The sequence below is a fragment of the Rhopilema esculentum genome, chromosome 14 (assembly GCF_057945365.1).
Source record: "Rhopilema esculentum isolate cy_ngs chromosome 14, ASM5794536v1, whole genome shotgun sequence".
Lineage (NCBI taxonomy): Eukaryota > Metazoa > Cnidaria > Scyphozoa > Rhizostomeae > Rhizostomatidae > Rhopilema > Rhopilema esculentum.
The window spans coordinates 6,896,073-6,917,102 of NC_142828.1; the positions used below are offsets into that span (position 1 = coordinate 6,896,073).

The following is a 21,030-nucleotide window of genomic DNA, read 5'->3' on the forward strand; positions in this document are numbered from 1 at the left end:
CAAGTTTTTTCTGTTGGAGCTATGGTTACCCTATGCACTTATTGGAAGTGTATTTGCTCATGTTTTTTACGACCACAATAAGCCTTGGTGAGAGCGTTCTTTATTTCTTCTCTTGACAGTGTGCATTTTGATGTTTGCTCGCTATTTTTCGAATTTCCTGTAACCACTTATTTCTTGAAAGACATTTCCTGATTATGAAATAATGGTACTGGCTTGGACGAAAGTGTTCCTCTGTTAACCTAGCTTAAAAGGTTATAGATTAGGCCATAGAACGACTTCGTTTTTGCTTTCGAAGCGTTAAATAAGCAGCCTGGGTGTACAGAACAAGCAAGAGCTCCCTGCTTCGATTATCATCTTTTTAGTCATCGTCATACATATGTCAGTAGGCGTAACTATACAACCTAAGACTGGTCCCTCGACCCTTGCCACTATCCCTCGTTTCGCTTAGCTTGCGGACAGGCCTTTTGGAAATAGTAGTTTGCATGCATGCGGTGGGGCCCCTCAGTCATGTTTTGCTCTTTAACCTGCGATTTTAGGCAACCCACTTCCTAAACAACACCCCTTTCACTAGGGTTCGGCAAAACTAAATTGTAAAAAACTAAAAAAAAAAAAAAAAAAAAAAAAAAAAACAAAGAAAATATTTTCACAAACGTCATTTTTAAGGGGTAATCGTTACCTGAATCTTGCTCATTGCTACTTTCAGATCACATTTATTTGATTGATTTGTTTGCTTTTACAAGAGGTGTCTTGGTACCTACAGTCATTTTCATTTGTCGCGTTTTCATTTGTTCAACAGTATCATATCTGTAACACCTTTGGCTTTGCCTAAGCAATGATTGTTACTGTCTGTATACACTGATAACCGAAGAATTTGTTTTGGGTTTAGCGCCAATGAAAAAAGTCTTTGTAGTTGCCTTCGCACTACCTTAGCAGATTTTTTCAAGTGTCATTTTGGTTTCATTTTTGCTTTGCCTGCGAAAGTAAAGTCATTGCCTCCATACACTAATGGAATTAAATGATTTGGCTATTAAAACAGAATTTAAGATGCATCGTTGCCTAAGTGGATCTTAAAGTGTCATGCCTTTTTATTTTCTGCCCTCTTATTACACATGCTTGTTGGATAAATTGTTTTTGTTTTTCTTTATGTGCTATTGACAACAATTGTCATGGTAATCACATTAAGGTAATGTGTCCAAGCAAGCAACTCTGCGGGGGTTTTTCGGAAGCATGTGATTTTTCATGTCATCGCCCAGCTATTATGGTCGTTCTGTTTATCTACCCTGCTGCAAGGTTAGCTTCTCATGTGAGCAGTTTTGTGTTGCAGGCATACTGACCAATCGCAAGCCTTTATTTTGATGTTACGTGACAAGTCTGGTATAGGCTGTCCTTTTATATGGACACATTAAAAATTTGCTATTCGCTAGCAATATATTGTACAAATCGCACTGGCTTATTGCCGTGTTATTTTTTTTTTCTTGTGGCAAAGTGTCAGGTTGGTTGCATTTTGCTTTGCCTAAGCAAGGGTGGTGGCTCACTTACACACTAATTTAATAGGGTGTTTTATGTCATTGTAATCCCAGTTGCCAATTACATATCTAGAAACTGGCCAAATTGCATGGTTTAAATAATACAAAACAAAACAAAAACGCCCCGCTAGGTGTAGCTGTGAAGGTTATTTAGGAGACATTTGTCGTTCCCACTTGAAACTCAATACCATAAAAGTGCTGTTCTTCTATTTATAGCGTTAAACATTTATCAAATAGTAGGAAAACGGTCATTCATCAGTGACAGGCATGTCAGCATTGCCTTCAATCCATTTTTGTTGGATGGTAGAGGTTTTGTGGGATCTGTGTTTAATGTTAAATCGGGTATCGTCAATTACTGTCACATGGAGATAATTATTCAAGCTGTGTAAAGAAATGAAAAAAAAAAAAAAAAAAATTTCCAATCCCGGCCTTTTGTAAAGAAGGACAATGTGTTTTTCTTTACCAAGATTGTTGGTAAGGTGGCAAGGCATGGTATTCCTTATTATTCCAAACATGTCAAAATTATGCCAAATTTAAAAAATAAATCATAAAAAAAAAAAAAAAAAAAAAAAATCCTGCTTTATATGCTATGCGCTTTCAAAATATGCCACAGATACCAAATATGGTATATACTAGGGCCAAATTGGCAACCTTCAGGAACTATATTTGTAATTCCATTCTTTCATTTATATTGGGTAGCTGATTTGCATTGTCTAAGCAGGTTGTGTAAATCGTTACACCAGTCTAAAAGAGTAGTTATTTGTTGTTGGCGGAGCATTGGAATAATTGAGACATTTACCTGGTCTGGTACCGGAAATCAAGACTTTCTGCATGTAAAAACGAAAGCGCTCCATTTTGGAATTCGCTTGCAGGATCATTTTCACGCGGTCGCGCCATGAGTGGTGCTGTTTCACAGGTCTCGCTCCAATATCGACCCGCGCATTTACGCATGATTGGATTTTGTTTCGCAAATTCATGCGTCGAAAATACGCTTATTGCACAATCACGCCAAAATACCTGGACCCTCCCCCCCTTTTTCAGCAGGGAGGATATTTTTCCTTTTCATTGCAAACCTGTTTTTGGACCAGGTATTCCTGGCTTCAGCGGGGTGAATGTTTTACTATTATTTGGGTTGTGGACCAGGTCAGGCCTGGCTTCAGCGGGGGAATGTTTACTATTAATGGCAAACCTGTTTTTGGACCAAAATTACAATCTTTTTGTCATTGACAGGCAATATATTTGCAATTGCTCTCTTTCGTTTGTACTGGGTAGCTGATTGGCATTGTCTTTCATTTTTCACTGCCCAGCTGATTTTCATTATCTAAGCAAGTTTTTACAAATCGTTCGGACTTAAGATTAGTTTTTTACAATGAGGCAACATCCCAGTTTTATAGAAAAAGCGTTGAATAAGGTTGTTCCTGGCTGCAGCCGGGAGGATATTTTTTTTCCGATTCAGGGCAAATCTGTTTGGACCAGGTATTCCTGGCTTCAGCAGGGAGAATGTTTTGCTATAAAATTGCGAACCTGTTTGGACCAGGTTAAACCTTGGTTCAACAGGGAGAATGTTTTTTCTTTAAATTGCGAACCTGTTTGGACCAGGTGAGTCTTGGCTTCAGCAGAGAGAATGTTTTCACTATAAATTGCAAACCTGTTTTTGACCAGGTTAGTCCTGGCTTCAACAGGGAGAATGTTTTCACTATAATTGCTAACTTGTTTTGGACCACGTAGTTCTGGCTTCAGAAGAGAGAATGTTTTTACTATCAATTGGGAAAACGTGTTTTTGACCAGGGACACTTGGCTACAGCGAGGAAAATGTTTCACTTTCAATTGAAAAACGTGTTTTTGACTAGGGACACCTGACTACAGTGGGGAAAATCATTTATATTTGCCATAATGCTGGCATGTTAGTGATTACAAACCTTGAATCAGGTTAGTCCTGGTTCTATTTTTGGATGAGGGACTGTTTGTATTTACCACAACGTGATCATGTTAATGAATTCAACTCAATAAAAGCTAGGTTAGTCCTGGTTCGTAATCAGGGATGAATGTTTTATTTTTTCCACAAAGTTGGCATTTTATTTATCACAAACCCACTTGGGCGTGGCAGAAGTGTTTTTTCACTACAATGCTGGCTTGTTATATGCTCATGTACCTGCTTGACCCAGGGTGGTCCTGGCTCTCAACGGGGTAAGTGTTTATATTTGCCTAAAATTTGGCATATTTATTTATCACAAACCCACTTGGGCCAGATTATTCCTGGCTTTCCGTGGTGTGAGTGATGGTTATTCGCCACAATGCTGGCTTGCTATGTGCTCATGTACCTGCTTGATCCAGGGTGGTCCTGGCTCTCAACGGGGTGAGTGTTTTTATTTGCCTAAAATTTGGCATATTTATTTATCACAAACCCACTTGGGCCAGATTATTCCTGGCTTTCCGTGGTGTGAGTGATGGTTATTCGCCACAATGCTGGCTTGCTATGTGCTCATGTACCTGCTTGATCCAGGGTGGTCCTGGCTCTCAACGGGGTGAGTGTTTTTATTTGCCTAAAATTTGGCACATTTATTTATCACAAACCTACTTGGGCCAGGTTATTCCTGGCTTTTCGTGGTGTGAGTGATGGTTATTCGCCACAAGGTTGGCTGGTTGTTGCTCATGTACCTGCTTGATCCAGGGTGGTCCTGGCTCTCAACGGGGTGAGTGTTTTTATTTGCCTGAAATTTGGCACATTTATTTATCACAAACCTACTTGGGCCAGGTTATTCCTGGCTTTTCGTAGTGTGAGTGATGGTTATTCGCCACAAGGTTGGCTGGTTGTTGCTCATGTACCTGCTTGATCCAGGGTGGTCCTGGCTCTCAACGGGGTGAGTGTTTTTATTTGCCTGAAATTTGGCATGATTGTTTATCACGAACCTGCTTGAACCAGATTATCTCTGGCTTCACAGGAAGAGTGTTTTTCTGCCCTCACTATCCTTTACCCGCTTACCTTTTTCCGGCATCACCCGCCTCTCCATGTAATCCCCCTCACCCTCCTCTCCCTCTAGTAGTATATCCACTAGGTAAATAGCACCATCTGGGGCAGGGTCTACACCAGCAGTGATATATGGGGGGACGGAGATCCCAATATCTCCGACGACTTATCTACTTCAATGGCAAATTTCATATTACGCATGCGTCTCATTTGTCATTTCCCATTTGCTAGGTATAGGTCTAGTAGCCCAACCCAATTTGCTATATTTTAGATGCAGATAGATTTCCCTCAGGCATTCGGATTATTCGGCAAATAGCCTTACATTCGGATTATTCGGCAAATAGGTGACGCGCCCTCCCATGCTCTGATCTGGGGTTAAAAGATTTGGCTCCCTTCCCTTTTCCCTCCTTAGTGCAGAAAGGGTTTATTAGGAGTCGGTGTCTGGAGGCAACACTTGGTGTTTTGTGGGCGGGAAACAGTTTTCCCATTGTTGCCACCGACCTTAAAGAGAAGTATTCTCCAGGCAGTCAAGGGCTGGTGCACTCGCAGGCCCACTTCCTGGATAGGATTTTTATAAGGGGATTAAATGTTGTTTAGACTTGTTTAAACAGAGTTAATCCACTAAAAAAAAATACCACACGTGACTTGATTACCTATTGTCCTGTTAACAATAGTTCTTCCGTTCCCTTAATTTCTCCATGTGGTGATGGTACGCCCGCATAGCACGATAGCTAGTGCACTCTCATTCTGCAAGCAGAACGAGACAGATAGATACGCTTTACAAGCTTCCCCACCCACCCACTCCTCTCTTTTTTCTTTCTATCTTGACTAATTTTTTTTCCTTTCCAATTTCTGCTTTCCAGCTTTCCCCCGGAGACAGTCGTCTTGCGGGCAGGTGCATCAGCCGGGAAACAGTTTCCCATTGTTGCCACCGACCTTAAAGAGAAGTATTCTCCAGGCAGTCAAGGGCTGGTGCACTCGCAGGCCCACTTCCTGGATAGGATTTTTATAAGGGGATTAACTGTAATTTTCTAGCCTGCGTCACAGACCATCACCACCAAGGAGGAGAGTGGTCTGTGCAACGGAGGCCAATTTCGTGTTCTGCGATTTTCCCAAGATCTTGGGAAAATTAGCATATTGTATAAATTAATTCGCATAATTATAATACAGCGTGTTATTTTGCTAATGGCGGCCTTGTCTGCTGCCATCGGCAGTTGTCTATCGTCGTCCAGCAACATTAATTTCGAGTGGATTTGTGCTCTTTGCTTCAAAGAGTTGCAAGAGCAAGGTGACAGAAATCTTATTGAAGGAAAAAGTTCATTTAATGTTGTTGATGAACTGAATGATTTGCCGTTTAAAGTGGTCTTAAATTATAAGTACATTTGCAAGCGTTGTTTAAATGCTCTGAAGAAACGAAAAGGTTACAAGACAAAGCTTGCTGAGACAGATAAACAGTTGTTTATTGATTATACGAACAAATGCAACAGCGAATTGAAGGTACATCGGTCTACCGGTGAAGATGACGACGGACAGCCACCGTTCAAGAAAAGTAGCAGAAACCAGATGGGTGGAAACAAAGAGTTGGCACATCAAAAAGTTCTGAAGTCCATCGGTGTCCAGACAACTAAATGTTTTCAACGGGATTCGCCTCTTGAAAGGCCAGTTGATGAGGGCACAAGAGTTTTTGTAAGAGCAGAATGGCAATCAGTCACCAAAGAAAAACAACTACCAGTACCATTGGAATCACTTGGTAAAATGCTTGTTAGAGGGTCGTATAAACAAATTGCAGCTGCTGCTTGGAAGAGTGAATCCTTAAAGCCATACATAATCAGCCTGGTTTTGAAATGTATACACAATGAATGTGCCAGACTAACTGCCAGAAAAAACCCCAGTATGATGCGAAAACTGAAAGGTGAAGACATAGTGAAATTCAAATTTGAAGACCTTAATGAAGACATTTTTGCTAGAGCACCGTTATTCCATGGTATCTTGAAAACTGCATCCATGAGCAAACTTGAAAATGCAAGTTACAAGACAACGAATTACTCCATACCAGCTGTATGCATGGCGGCTTCCATTTGCATGAAAGCACGCTCACCTCACGCAACTTTGATGCAGTTGCTTGTGTCATTGATACTACAACATTGCAGCTTAACGGTAAGAATTTGTTGTTTTTTATTAAGTAGTAATAATATTGAAATCAGGCTAAAATCAAAGGGCAGGTCCATGTTAGTTTGTTAGGTCATGTTGGTTAAGGTACGTGGACCAGACTCCAACAGATTGCTGCAACCATCCCATTCAGACCACCATTAAATGTGGGTAATTTTTACTTTCTCAAAAATGGAACTTAAAGTTCCAACAGAAATGAAAAAACATGAGCAGATTTGTAAGTTTTCCTTTTTGATGAAGAGTTCCATAGATATTGGTTCTATACAGTGCAGAAATGCTCTTTATGGTACTATCTGTTTGAAAGTATGAAAAAAGCCTTTTTACTGATCGAAAATAAAACAGCTGCGACATCCCAAATGACCCTGAGTATATCTCTTTAAGCTGCATTCAAGTATGACATTTTGCTCAACAATGACTTCATTTTTTATTGCAGTCTGCAATGGCACGTTTAAGGGCAGTTAAGCTCACAGTGTCACATCCTTGCATTACTAAAAAGTTGGATGAGTTTGGAAAGATGCAAGAAGAATCATTTTCTGCTTTGACACAAGGAGGAAAGGAGGATGCTGTATTCAAAATGCAAACTCTACCATCGAGTACAATGATCAATCAAAAAATTGTGTTTGATAATATTGATTATCAACAGCATGTCCATTATATGAGTGAGAGTCATCAAAATCCTTTCTATCATTGGGTTTCATATATGTCCACTGAAAATCGAATTAGTGCTAGTCATTTGGTACAGAATGAGCCACAAAAGTGTCTTGATGATATGCCTAATTCCATGTTTCTTCCAAACAAAATAGATCATTCAAAACAACGTCAAGATTATATATTTCTGACAGCAAGATTGTGCACAGAATATATTGAATGCCTGAAGCCGCTTGGTGGTGTTGTCAGAAAACACATGCCTCACAAGCATTCTAAAGAAACATTCAATGCCACAAAAACAGTGAGTAGTGCAAGTAAATATTGTAAATACCAAGACTGAGTAGTTCTCAAACATCAATCAATTGCTATGTTAGAGAACTGTCAGAAAGTATCTATTAGGGATGTGTGTTGTTTTTGCAGGGGAATATTGTAATGCAGGCTTTTTGGCCATCTTTGAAGTTTTGTCTAATTTTGATGATTCTTTCAAAACTCATAATATTTTTAGGCTCAATAATGTTCTGATTGAAAAATGTAATAATTCATTATTTCACATAAGCAAAAAACCTCTGTTTTTTGCAATGCAAGCACTTTTAATTGATGAAGTTTTGAGAACAGGGTTATAACTTTATTCCCTCTTCTCTCACAAATTTTGAAATAGGAAGAAAGATATTTTGGAAATACATCATTACCCTCACTGTATTTAGTCATTGCTACATTTTCATCACCACAGCAGTAACACTGCTGAATGTATGCTGAAGAAATGAAATCAATTGTATATAGATTTCTAGAAAAAGTGATTTTTGTATTGTTTAGAATTATTTGTTTTTTATTTAGGTCTTTCATGGTTGCATCTATGAAAATGAAAATGACGCAGATGGAATCAAAAGAGTAATAGAAAAACTACATAAATTTACACCATGTTCTGGAAAAGGTGAGGAAAAAGTATATTCAGAACAAGGCTTTGTTGGCGACCAGTTATCAGTAGAGCGTGGGGTTAACTGTTTATTGCAAGCATCAAATGGTTTTACTCAGGAAGAGCAGTTCACTGGTATGCACTTTGAAGTTGGTGACTTTCATGCAACGATGAAATTTTTGCAGGTATGCATAAAATGTAAATAATAAGAATATAAGAAGAATAGAATAACAAACTTTATCTTGGTGTATGGCCTGGTTGCTTTCAACCCTCACTTCTTTATTTATGAAATTTTAGAGATTATCTGATAAAAATTGAATACTTTGACAAAGTACAGTTTGTATGGTACAGTACAAAGTTTGTATGGTATCTTTCTATTATTATTCCTTCATCATTTATTTATTTCCTGATTATGTGATGTGGCTTTATATTATGATCATTACACTTTAGCTGATTTTGCCAAAAACTTTTCCCTCCTCCTATGACTTCCTATTAACCTGTCTATAACCTTGACCGTTATGTTATTCAAATCAGTAAAAAATAACATTTGTTATATGCTGCTTCAGAAAATTAGTGAAAGGTATTCTGAAGAATCTATTGTCAAATCTTCAGACAAGAGAGCTAGAGCTATTGCCAGATATCCAAGGGTGCCTTCAGAAATTCTCTCATTTACTTCTATTTCATTGGGATATTTAACTCGTGGTGATTGGCACAGCAGTTCAATTCCAATTTTACATGTTCAATCTCAGATCGTTTTCTATTTGAACTATTGTCTCAATAATTAAATTAAATACAATAAGTACTTTTTGACTATCATCAAGTTTATGTACCCTTTTTGCATTGTGCTCTTGACTTTCTCTTTTAAGGTTGGCTTTGATTATTTTTATAATGGAGCAGCTGCTTCAGATCAATGCACAATGTTTGCTGACAGTATATATATAAATCGCAGAAATATTGGCAGCAAAGTAAAGCAACGATATAGTGCTTGCAAAAGATTTTTTCAAATGGAAGTGCAGAGCAGAGTTATTGCAGCAGCAATGGAAATACTTGGAATAAAGTGCATTGATGAGAAACCAGACCAAAATCACTTCCCGGCTAGTTTACTCAATGAAAGTGCAAAATGCAAAAAGGACTATATTGAGAAATTAGCCACTATTGTGGTTGATACATATGTACTGAAACTTGACAAATTTCAAGAGTTATTCCAGAAGTCCTGCTTAGCCCATAGCACTGCTGGTGATGTGGTTGGCATTAGCAATAGAAGATTCCAATGCACTAAAACCTTTGCTAATGGTGGTGATGCCAGAAAAAAACATGAAGCTTCTCATGTTGAAGGCATACCTGATGATGATTGCTACAACTACCAATTGGCATTGATGGATTATGGTATGGTAGTTGAAAATTTTATTGATGCCATTTCAGAAGGAGATGGTGAACGAATTCTCCGTTGTTGGAAATTTGTGCTGCTTTACCTAAAAGCTGATGGTAAGCGAAGTTGTAAATACAGCCTTGAAGCTTTCTACCTAATATGCCAAGCATATTGTCTTCTTTCTCCTTGTGCAGCCTACAATCTTATTTGGAATCGCTTTGCAAAAAACCAAAATGGCTATGGTGGAAATATTCCCCTTGACCTTGCCCTTGAGCAGTACAACAGGATATTGAAAAATGTTCTTCGCATGTTAGGCCCAAATGCATCAAACTCAACTGCTGTTGATCGCTATTGCAAAGCATTGTCAACTACGAAGAAATTCATAGAACAATGGGATTCATCTTCTTCATTCATTTGCCATTCTGGAAAACACAGATCCAAACATGCATCTGAAGATACAAAGAAGATTATAAAGCATCTTATGGAACACAGAGCCTTGAAGTTTACCTCAGGTCGCAAATACAAACATTACAACAAAATAAAGCAAAGCATAATTACAGATTTGGACATGTCGGCTTTGTTTCAGTGGATAAATGAGCACAGAAGACTTGTGAAGGTTAATAAAGCTGCACGTTAGAATAGTTAATAAAGCTGATAAGATTTATCCAAAATAACAATTTATTCTAAAAACTGTCCTAACGTATCATCAGAGTAAGTACCTAATTAAAAAACACAGTGTGGTGACATATTAACGTTTGGATATAAATACCTAACTTGTTACTAGGATTGGTGAGTTGGTTTATGGCCAGGCCTTTTTGGTTGACAGAGGGATGACTCACAATTGTGGCAGAACATGCAAAAACCCAACCATATGAGCTCTTGATTGCCAGCTCAAAACAGTAAATTCTTAAGAGTGAGTCTTTTGAACAAATATCTTAAGTTATCATTTTGTCAATTAGGCTGCATATATTCCATCAATAAATACCTTTCCAGTTATCTTTTGTGGTATTTGTATTGTTTTGATACACTATTGTATTGGGCTATTATATTGATACTGAAATGCATTTGTAATTGTATTGATAAAGATCTGATGTAAGTAGTTCATAGTTCCTTGTGGGAAAGATATTTTAATGGACCTATTATTTTTAATTGGTAATGTAGCCTATCTCTGAAACCCTAACCTTTATTATAAAAGCATCACACTTAAAACAGTTGTGTAATATATTGTATTCTTTGAAGAAAAAAATTAATCAAATTTTGAGCATATTTGTTCAGCAGCTTCAGTAAATATATCACTTCCTCCTGAAATGTTTTGTGACCTTTCATTTTGGTAGGTTTCCTCCATACTGTCGAAGATTGATGAACTGTTTGTACAGTCTTTGATTTCCCAAAAAGAATTTTCATTATCAACATCAACAATTTCCTCTGTTATGTCTTCCAGCTCAGTTAAAATTAGTGCATTCTTGTCTAAATCAAAATCAGAAAACACATCATGAATAGCCAGAAGTATGTTATTTGCATGGATGTCATTCCAGATCTCTACATACTTTTTAATGTCCCAAGTAGAGAATATCTTGTCACAGTGCTTCAAAACCTGAGAAACTTGTAAATTTGTGAACTCAAGGTGGATATTTGGGTAAGTTACTGGTTTGACATCAGCAAGACCATTTACAAGATGGCACTGCTTATAGGACTCTAACTGTTGTTTTAGTGCTGAAGTTTGGAATGGAGTTACATTCCTTTTTCTGCCAACAGTTGCATCCTCACTATCTCCTTTGTGTGGCATCAAATTGAATTTCCCCAAGCACTCTGATTGATAACACTCACATTCTTGAGCACAACAATCACAACAATTACATCCATGGAGTACCTCTTTTGATTCCTTTAGATGAGAGAATTCTCTTAGAAGTCTTTTACGCCTACAGTCTCTGGAATAGATATATTCTTTCATGTCATCATTGCTGTGTTTCACTAAGTGACCATTGTATAAAAGGATGCACAGACTGTCCTCACCTCTTCTACCAGCTCTACCACACTCTTGTAAATAAGATTCAATACAAGATGAGCCCCCATAATGAACCACTTGTGTCATATAATGACAATCTATCCCCATTCCAAAAGCTATGGTGCATATTAAAACTCTAATGTGGCCAAACTGTGATGTCACTGTCTTCAATATGTGTTCTTTCACCTGTTCTGGAGTGCCAGCATGATACATCTCTACTAGACGCATTTGTGGAATTCTGATTCCATCCTTGTATAAATAAGATCCCAGAGAATCAACCATTGTTCTATAAATCAGGCTGCACTGTTTTCTTGTTCTACAGAAAATTAGTGTTCCCTTTGCTTGATCTTGCCTTGATTTGATGTCAGTTATTACAACGCTGAAAACATTTTCTATTGGGAGACCACTATCCAAGAACTTAGTGATGAACTTGAGATTTGGCTTCAATGGGCATTTTTCAATTTCAAAAGTTTTCAATGGATCCAACTGCAATGTGGAGAAAATTTTACCTTTTGTGCTTTTTGAAGCAGTTGCAGTAAAAACAGCCAATCTTGGATTATTCAAAAGGGATTTTATTTCAATTAAATTTCCAAACCATTGGCGAAAAGGCACTCCAGTTCCTTCTTTACCACCTCCAGGCAATCCCCTACAAATTAGAAAATTTATCAATAATTAGTCCTAATGAAAATGAATAGCAATAATCAGTTACATGGCATTTTATTCTGTTTCTTTTGAGTCTCAATTGAGTATTCTTTTTGCTACATTATTTATGACATTTAGAACTACTTCAATCATCTAAAGGACATCACAAAAGGCTCTTACAATCAGATTTGATTAGCAAGATACAAGCAACTGCAGCAATTATGCACTTAAACAGTAAACTGCATAAGGGTTGGAGTGGTTTAATGCTACAAAATAAAGGAAGCTCAACTATGGGGTAATTTCCTAAAGCCTATTCCTCATGCTATATTTATCTTCTTCTAATTTAAAAAGTACAAAACCAATCTTGTTTCTTTTTTGCAATTACTGTCATGTTTTAAACCTTTTGTAAACGGTTCAATCTAGATAAGTCCGTACTTTTCTGGGACATGCATATTACAGTATCATTTTAGTATTCTTCTTCTGTTATATATGAATAGAATTGAATTGAAAATCCTCTTAGCACGTTGGACTACATGTCAACAAAACATGGGGTAAATATCAATGTCTGAGAGATATGTCAGTGCATCAACACTGCAGCTGCAATGGATTAAGGACCTTAGGTCGCATTTAGTTAAAGATAATCACATCTATTTGTGTAATGTATGTATTTATTCTTTTGAACCAGTAGTGCTATCTTCAAATTATTATCACAATCTTTAATCAGTTCTAACTTATACAGATGTTGATGAAAAAACTCAGCTTCTAACCAACATGCCTATCCAACAACCAAGTCATAAGCTAAATAAATGGCAATATACAGGTAGACAAATATTCAAAAAGCTTACCAGTGAACTATACAGTGAGCTTCATCAACAACTACAACTTCACAATGTCTACGAAAACATTCTGACTTCAATACTGATCTCCAAAATTCGTGGTCTAAAAGATCTTCCGGAGATATATAAACAAGTGAAACTTGGCCATCAACTATCCTGTCCAGAACGCTCTGGCTTTGCCCGTTGTAAATTGCAGCCGCGCTAACTGCACTTTGCTGTAGCTTGTTCACTTGATCAAGCATCAGAGACTTCAAAGGAGAAATAACTAGCACTGTACTTGTGCCCAAAGCTTGATCACGTAGCAAATCTATCAATGGCGGTATACACTGAAAAATCAATGATTTTCCAGACCCAGTAGCCGAACTGTAATAAAGATCTTTCCCTCTGAAAAAGGAACGTAGGGCGTTCTTTTGATCTTCATATAATTCCATAACATTGAAAAATGAGGCAACCATCGAAAATTGTTCTTCTAACTCGCCTAACTGATCTTCGGAAAACCATGGATTTGCTGGACTACTTGTTTTGGCCTCCATGTTGAATAGATAGCAGGAGAACCGCCGCAGTAACGATCACGCTGAATTATAATTATGCGAATTAATTTATGCAATATGCTAATTTTCCCAAGATCTTGGGAAAATCGCAGAACACGAAATTGGCCTCCGTTGCACAGACCACTCTCCTCCTTGGTGGTGATGGTCTGTGACGCAGGCTATAATTTTCCAATAGGGCCCCCCAATAGGAGTACATGAGCCCGCAACATATATAAAGGAAAAAATTGCGATCAGAATCTGATTTTCATAGGTGTAGGAGACAAAGGAGCTGGGAGGGCTGCGATCAGGCATTAAAATTTTCGTCATTTCTTTGAAGGATGAGTTACAGACAGCCATATCACGTGGTATGGTTAGTGGTATGTTCTCATCGAGAGGGAGGATCAGCTTCTCAGTGTCCTGTAAAAACTACCTTCGGGTTCTAGGTAGAAAGAAATACATATATGTCATATTTCATATATTAAGACTGCATTTAACGTAAAAAATTGTTTAAAAGGTCTACTTGAGGAGTATCTAATCTATAAACTGGGTACAAGCCTCGGATCCGTGGATAAAGTATTGTAGACGACTGCGGTGCTCAAAAAATATTTCTATGACTAGCTTCGAACTATATTTCTGAGACTATATAATGGAGTCTGTTGCACACAGGGTACGAATCTATAATTTCATACGAAAATATACACTAAGCAGTCGTCAGAATAGTCAATCTGCATTGCTTCAAGCTATTGCAGTATCTCACAGACCCTCACTTTCTGTTTTCTTGGCTGAGTTGTCACTCTTACTGCTGCAATTTTGCTCCATATCAGACTGTTGCCTACGTGCTTCCTGAATTCGTGCTTCCCCGGACGTCTTTTTCCAAAAGAATATCTTTTTGAACCCTTTCCTGAAATCTGTGCTGAAGATACAGTAAGTAAATGGATTCCATGCAGAATTGGCAAACGCAATCAGTTGAATTAAAAGCCAGAATTTTCTGTAAAAAAATTAGCTTTCTTAAAGATTGAGTGTGAGCAAACATGCTTGAAACAGAGAAATTGAGAAATGAAGAAATTAAAGCTGAAGAAAAAAAGGGTTACCAAACTATTTGATAATTCAATAGAATCATAGCGTTTCTCTCAATAACCGCATGGAACATTTTGCCCTTAGTTTTAAGAAAGCTGTCTGACGGTTATTTCTCGAGACCAAACATTCATTTGGCTTAGATGAAGTTAGAAAAAAAGAAGCCTGCATCTTGCGTGTGCCTCGGGAAAGGTCATTTAAACTTAAAGCTGGTAAAGGCATTAACGACATACTTTGCAATGACACAAAACCTTCTGTAATTGTCAAGAAAGCGACAGAAAGAAAGTTCAAGCTGATTGTACAAATAGGCCGAATGTCGTTGTTATATTCCTAGCCCTCCTAGATCTAGCTTATAAACAAGGTTTGTTGGGAGGAATGTCAAAGATTAACTGATTCGATTTTTAGAGAAACTGCTTAGGCAAAACGAATGCCACGGCTCTTCTAAAAATCTATATTATCATAAATAATATAGTGAGTCTGGTACCCAGAGTAAAATTTTACAAGCTTCTGTAAAATCTAAATTAATTTCTATATAAAATTACATTTTAGACAATACTTGATAAAGTAAGTCACACAGCAACTGAAACAAGAGAATACATTGACTTAACGCTGAAAATACTTGAAACGTACAAAACACTGCCTCAGTATTGGTTCCACATATGTAAAACCAGATACAAAATATGCTCATTCTTTCGACTCTCTTGGAAAAGTCAGCAATTGCCTGGCTGGTTTTTGAGCTCACAGAGGAAGACATTTTTTGTCACTGAGGAGCACAAATAAGTTTTCATATTACCTGTGGAAAAGGGTATACAGGGGCGTAACAGTTATATTTCCATATAAGAGAGGTTCGACCAAGGGTTTTTGGGGGAGTGCGTGACCTCAACTTTGGTATGTCGGCAAATACAGTAAAAATGTATAGATTCCAAGTTTATTATCTAGTTTTTCAATATTTTAAACATTGAAAATTTATAAAAAGCAATAGACAAATTCATCTATATCATGTACTCCTTTCCTGCCTAAATATTTGCTGCGTAGTCCCAAGTTGCACAAGGTTTCACTGGAAACAGGTTGGCCATATTGTAGGATTGCAAACAGTCACATTTTAGAAGGACCATTGTTTCAGCAAATTTGTAGATCTATTGCCCCCCCCCCCCAATCCCCCTGTAACAACTTTCTTTAGTTTCGCTCCTGGCGCTATCTTGAATCCTAACTCATGATGCCTTCGACCTTGCTCTGTTTCTCCTTCTAAGATAAAAATAATACAACAGTACAACAAATTAAATCAAAGGCGTGGAGAGTGCCAATCTTTGTTGAGGCTCTCTTTATTACTGACAGCATTTCAAAAATCGGTATTTAAGAACAAGTTTCAAATGGTAGAACGTCAATAGATAGAGGGTAGGAAACAAAAACTCGTAGCATTAAATTACATAGACCTACCCAACTACTCGTGGATTGCCAACCTTCATTTCTTTTAGCAAATACAACATAGTGTAGGGAAACCATGAAAAAAAGAACAGCGAAGTTGCCAAAATCATCATTTTGATACTGCGTTTCTTTTTGCCTGATCGATCATTGTCGATGGAATTACTTTCTCCCTTCCTTCCCCATAGCTGTAGGACGATCTTTGTATAACAGAAAATCATAGTCGTAAAAGGAATAAGGAACCAAATGGCTGCAAGCAGGAACTTATAGACTCTATAGTGGGTCGGAGATGGCCATGCATAGCGACAATCACAGCTATTGCCTGCAAAGTTGCTTTTCCGACAGTATATAGAGAAAGGACTCAAAAATAATATTGCCAGCATCCAAATAGCTGCTATAATCAAAATAGGATTGGCACGTTTGGTGTAGCCAACCTTGGGAAAGCAAATGCAGATGTAGCGATCAATACTGATATAAGCCAGGGTCATTATCGACGTAATCATAAATGTGTCTATGATGTGAACACCAAGTTTGCATCCGATGTCACCTAGAAAAATTGCCATATGTTAGATCCCAGAATTTTTCAATTCGCGTCAATTAATGTACCTTGTTATTTGTTTGTAAAGAGGTATTAGATCTACTGCTGTCGTTGCTGTTGTTGTCCCATATTTACTTTACATCGATTACAAAATAGAAAAAGATCATTCATATAACCATTGAATAGGGCCTAGCACCGAGCCTTGGGGAACTACTAGACATTAGAGCCTACAATGCCTGCCAAAAGTCTTGGAACACTGACATCAATTTCCAAGGTCAAAACCAATCATCCCCCTCTCCCCCACGGAACAATGTTGGTTTACTATCAAACGGATTAGGATTTTAGGAAGCACTTTCTTTTGCGCTTCTTTTATGATATTTCTCTAAATCATCAACATTGTTTGAGGGGGAAGGGGGCGGAAGTAGCAAATTTTTTTCATGAAAGGAATGAAAGATATCAAATGCAGCGTAAATTGGTGGGTGTTCCAAGTACTTTTGGCAGGCATTGTACATAACATTTTACTATGATGCAACCTAGCAGACAAACCATTCCAGACATTTAACAAATTTTTTCAACAGAAATTATATGAAATTCAGCCCAAACACCTGCATATCCATTGCTTTTAAACGCAAGTTTTAAATGAAACACAGCTATTCTTTACTTTTGTCAAAGAAAAATTCTTGGGATAACGGACAATTTCACCACAATTTGGTTATCAACCTTTTAATCAAATTTGGCTTTCCCATCCTTCACAGCTCATCCTGTTACATCAACCATATTCAATATTTCAAAACACTTCGTCATTTCATGTTCCCTTCCTTCCTTGCTCTCTTGAACAGGTATCCTTGGACTACTGTAAAATTTTGAACAACTTTTTTTAAAAAACAAGTTTTAGGATGTGCTTTTTCGGTAAAGATGAAAACTTGTCGGCAAATGAAGGTTGTCTCGCTCACTTTGTTGGCAAATGAGGCCTAAATACCTTCCAAAAGCGAGCAATCGCAATGCTTACACCCGATTAATTTAAGAACAAATTAAGAACAATCCAGCCTCAGATTTTCGAAAAAAATTAAGAACAGTCAGCCTGACCATCAATTTACTGGTTCTTATAAAAAATATAGATCAAGTACTTACCCATATCCACACGAGAGAACTGGAGCACATGTACAGGGGTGGCAAGGGCGAATCCCATATCAGCAACGGACAAATTCATCAAGAAGTAGTACCATCTTTTTCGTTTCATGTCTGGGTTTTTAATGACAGTGAGACAGACAAGGCTATTTCCAATCACACAAGCTACCAGTATGATCAAATAGGCAGGAAGCAAAGCATTCACATCAACTCTCACTTTGTCGAGATACTTTACATCTGAAGAATTGGTCGTGTTGTTTACTTCTGAAAGTACATTCATGAGTTTGCGGCCTATTTTGTAATAGTTCTCCATCATTGAATGAAAATGTTCAGAATCCAAAATATCCAGCCCTTTTCTAAGTTGCCAACAATCCAAATAGAAAACACGTGGAAAGGAATTGGCAAAGAATCAACTTCCTCAAAAACAGCCACAATTTTCCTTCCAGTTGTGGTTACAAAGTATCGAGCCATTTGAAGTTAAATTAATAATGTATATGTTATCAGCATATATTCATGCGAAAAAAGGAAGATCTATTTCTGATGAGAATTTCTAAAATTCATTTTTACTGTAAACATTGAGGAAATTCAAGCAATGAAAGAAGGGTTTTTCTAGTTCCTGAAAAGCTGAAAAAACATGTCATCTAAAACTGAGGATATTTTAAATTAAAAGGCTATCCGTTGAACAGAAAAAAAATAGAGCTCCACCTGTTTTTCGAAAATATTAACGAAAAGACGCCTTTCAGAAGAACTATTCACACGATGGGACAATGAGTTATCTGCTTCCATTACTTTTCATGTGAATTCTTCGACAATGAAAGCTTGTGTTTGTAAAAGGTTGTACGAACTGATTCTGAATACGGGAGCCCTGTTGAGTCAAACTTTCATTTCATCCAGCTTTTTGCACTTCTTTGAACTTTCTCTAACACTTCCTTATAGAATCAATTAATACCTCAAACTCGAAAGAACCAAGACATTGGTCATTCTGAGCCATATTTGTTCACCCTCTAATCATGATTTTTATTATCACAACTTCTTCGTAACCCTCAAAGCCATTGATTGTTTTTAGTTATAGTTTCTACACTTGTGTTTAAAATAGTGATAAATATTGCCTTGATTAACCTGCAATGAGAAATAGCAATGATGGTTTAAAAATAATTGAACAAAACAGTGGACTTTTCAAGAATTCTAAGTTCCAACGTTGTTAGGAAAGGTGCAAAAATATCCTCCACATGTTGCTTCTCTTTCATCTCATTAATCTGACATTACCTTTGTTAATCTTTCCATCAGATGCCTTAGCAAATACGATAACCTCTGTAAATCTAACTTAAATACTTAACGATCTTGCAATAAGTCTTTGAAACGTCCTTCTAACCTTCTAACACTCTTACTTTACCGCAGACATTTTTTTTAAAGCAGGGGTACCTTGGAGGGGGCTCCCCTAGCTATAATTCAGAAGCTCAGCCCCTTTTAACATGCCAGTATTAATTGCTTCCTTGCATGGCAAAATGAGCTAGCCAAGCATGGATGAATGGATGAACCTGAACAAAAACAATTGATTTATTCATATAGCATTATAGCAGTTGGTTTGGCAATAAGTACCCTGGTTACCAGAGCATCATAGATCCGGGGATCAAGTACTGTAGACGGCTCTCTAGAAAAATTTCGGAGACTAAATAATCGAGACTGTGGCACCCAGGGTAGGCAATGATAGGAATGCTTATTCATCAATACCCGATTCCTATGTAACATAATTCAGTTCTGTTACTCTACAAACAGCCTAGTTACAATATAAATTGATGGTTGAGCTACAATTTCATGATACTGAATTAAAACACTCAAACAACAGAAACCAGCTGACATTTCAAATAAAAAAGTAATCCCCGCAGAATCTTATATTTTACACCCTTTTGATAAATTACTGTTTTCTAAACACTTAATAAAGAGACATATATTTATATTGCATGTTTGGTCGTTGTGTATTTACCCAAAAACTTTGTTCACTTCATCATAATGTTTGAAAATGTTATCATTCAGTGATATTTTAAAGGTTATCTTTCTATCATGCAGTAATATGTATGCCGATACCTATACAACAGTGGAGCGGGGACAAAGCATTCCCGGTTGAAGTTTCTCTAACAACTTACAAAATAAGGCATCAAAAACAATACTGAGGAAGAGTCTAACTTAAAACCAGTTATGAAACTAGATTCTACTATATGTCTATGTCACTTCTCAAAGCAGTTTTCTTATAAAAATAAGTACTGGACATTTTTTAATTAAATTCTAATTTTTGATGAATAATGTATCTTCACAAGTTAGAAGGAAAACGTATTCTTTTAGTAGAAAAGAATCAAAACCACCAGTAATGGTAGAATATGTTTCCGCTCTTTCTTGCATTTCCAAAGAATGAAAACTAAAACTAATTGGTTTCGTAAATCGTATTTCGTCAGATTTAATCGACACTGCTGTTTCACAGTTTTAAGGTTTGATGACAACGACCGCCTTGTATGGTCTATAGTACCAAGCCAGTGCTCCAACAAATTAGAAAGGACTGTCTTTAAAATGTTATTAATTTCGAAAAATTAAGTTTTTTACGAATTTCAGGCCGATGAGAAACTTGGCAAGTAATAGGCCAGCAACTAGTTAGGGTTCCTGCAGGCAGAAGGGTTCCTAAAGGAGTACAGCCGCCGTGAATTTGCAAAAATCGAAATGCCCAAAAATAACGAAGGGAAATCCAAAGTTGCTAAAAAGTACGGTGGCGACTTAAAATCATCAGGCCATCACGATCGTCTACTCATGAAGGCGTTTTAGAATCAGTCGACTTGTGTAAATGGAGAAACTTCTCTAGGATCCAAGAGTTTCTTCTCTTGGATTCTTGAATTAAGCGAGACGTTAGTGGTCGCTGATCGGTCCAAAACCGAGGAGTCAGTCAAGCGCATCAAGCTTCCTCTTCCTCTAATTTTGAACAACACTAGGACATATATTTCCTCGTACCTTCTTGGTCAGTATCCGGCGTGCTTTTGGTATGTCATATTTCCGCTTTTTAACGCTACTTTCAAAATATACAGTACCAAGGCGTATTTTGCTATTTCGGAAGACATTTAAAGGGAAACACTCCATGATGATTTGAAAACGCGTTCAGCTTCTTTTAAGTGCCACTCTCGAATAAGCGCCGGGTAGAAAAAACGAAAATTTTGAGAAGCCCTCAGGTTGCTTATTCAAATCATTATGGCACTTGGATTGACGGAACATTTCTGAAGTC

The 21,030-nt window shown here is 37.4% G+C and overlaps 3 protein-coding genes across 3 annotated transcripts; 1 reads left to right on the forward strand and 2 right to left on the reverse strand.

The window, feature by feature from the left end:
- Positions 1-5,679: 5,679 nt before the first annotated feature.
- On the forward strand, positions 5,680-10,230 carry LOC135696119 (uncharacterized). Its single transcript, XM_065215399.1, has 4 exons — positions 5,680-6,651; positions 7,097-7,612; positions 8,146-8,409; positions 9,091-10,230. The coding sequence occupies exons 1-4, from the start codon at positions 5,680-5,682 to the stop codon at positions 10,228-10,230; spliced, it is 2,892 nt and encodes a 963-aa protein (XP_065071471.1).
- A 609-nt stretch (positions 10,231-10,839) lies between these two features.
- On the reverse strand, positions 10,840-13,609 carry LOC135696120 (uncharacterized). Its single transcript, XM_065215400.1, has 2 exons — positions 13,086-13,609; positions 10,840-12,244 (listed from the first exon to the last, which is right to left on the reverse strand). Exons 1-2 carry the CDS (start codon positions 13,607-13,609, stop codon positions 10,840-10,842), a joined length of 1,929 nt encoding a protein of 642 aa, XP_065071472.1.
- A 192-nt stretch (positions 13,610-13,801) lies between these two features.
- LOC135696083 (galanin receptor type 1) lies at positions 13,802-20,999 on the reverse strand. Its single transcript, XM_065215361.2, has 3 exons — positions 17,772-20,999; positions 16,118-16,649; positions 13,802-14,594 (listed from the first exon to the last, which is right to left on the reverse strand). The coding sequence occupies exons 1-3, from the start codon at positions 18,082-18,084 to the stop codon at positions 14,360-14,362; spliced, it is 1,080 nt and encodes a 359-aa protein (XP_065071433.2). The 5' UTR covers positions 18,085-20,999; the 3' UTR covers positions 13,802-14,359.
- Between the last annotated feature and the right edge of the window lie 31 nt (positions 21,000-21,030).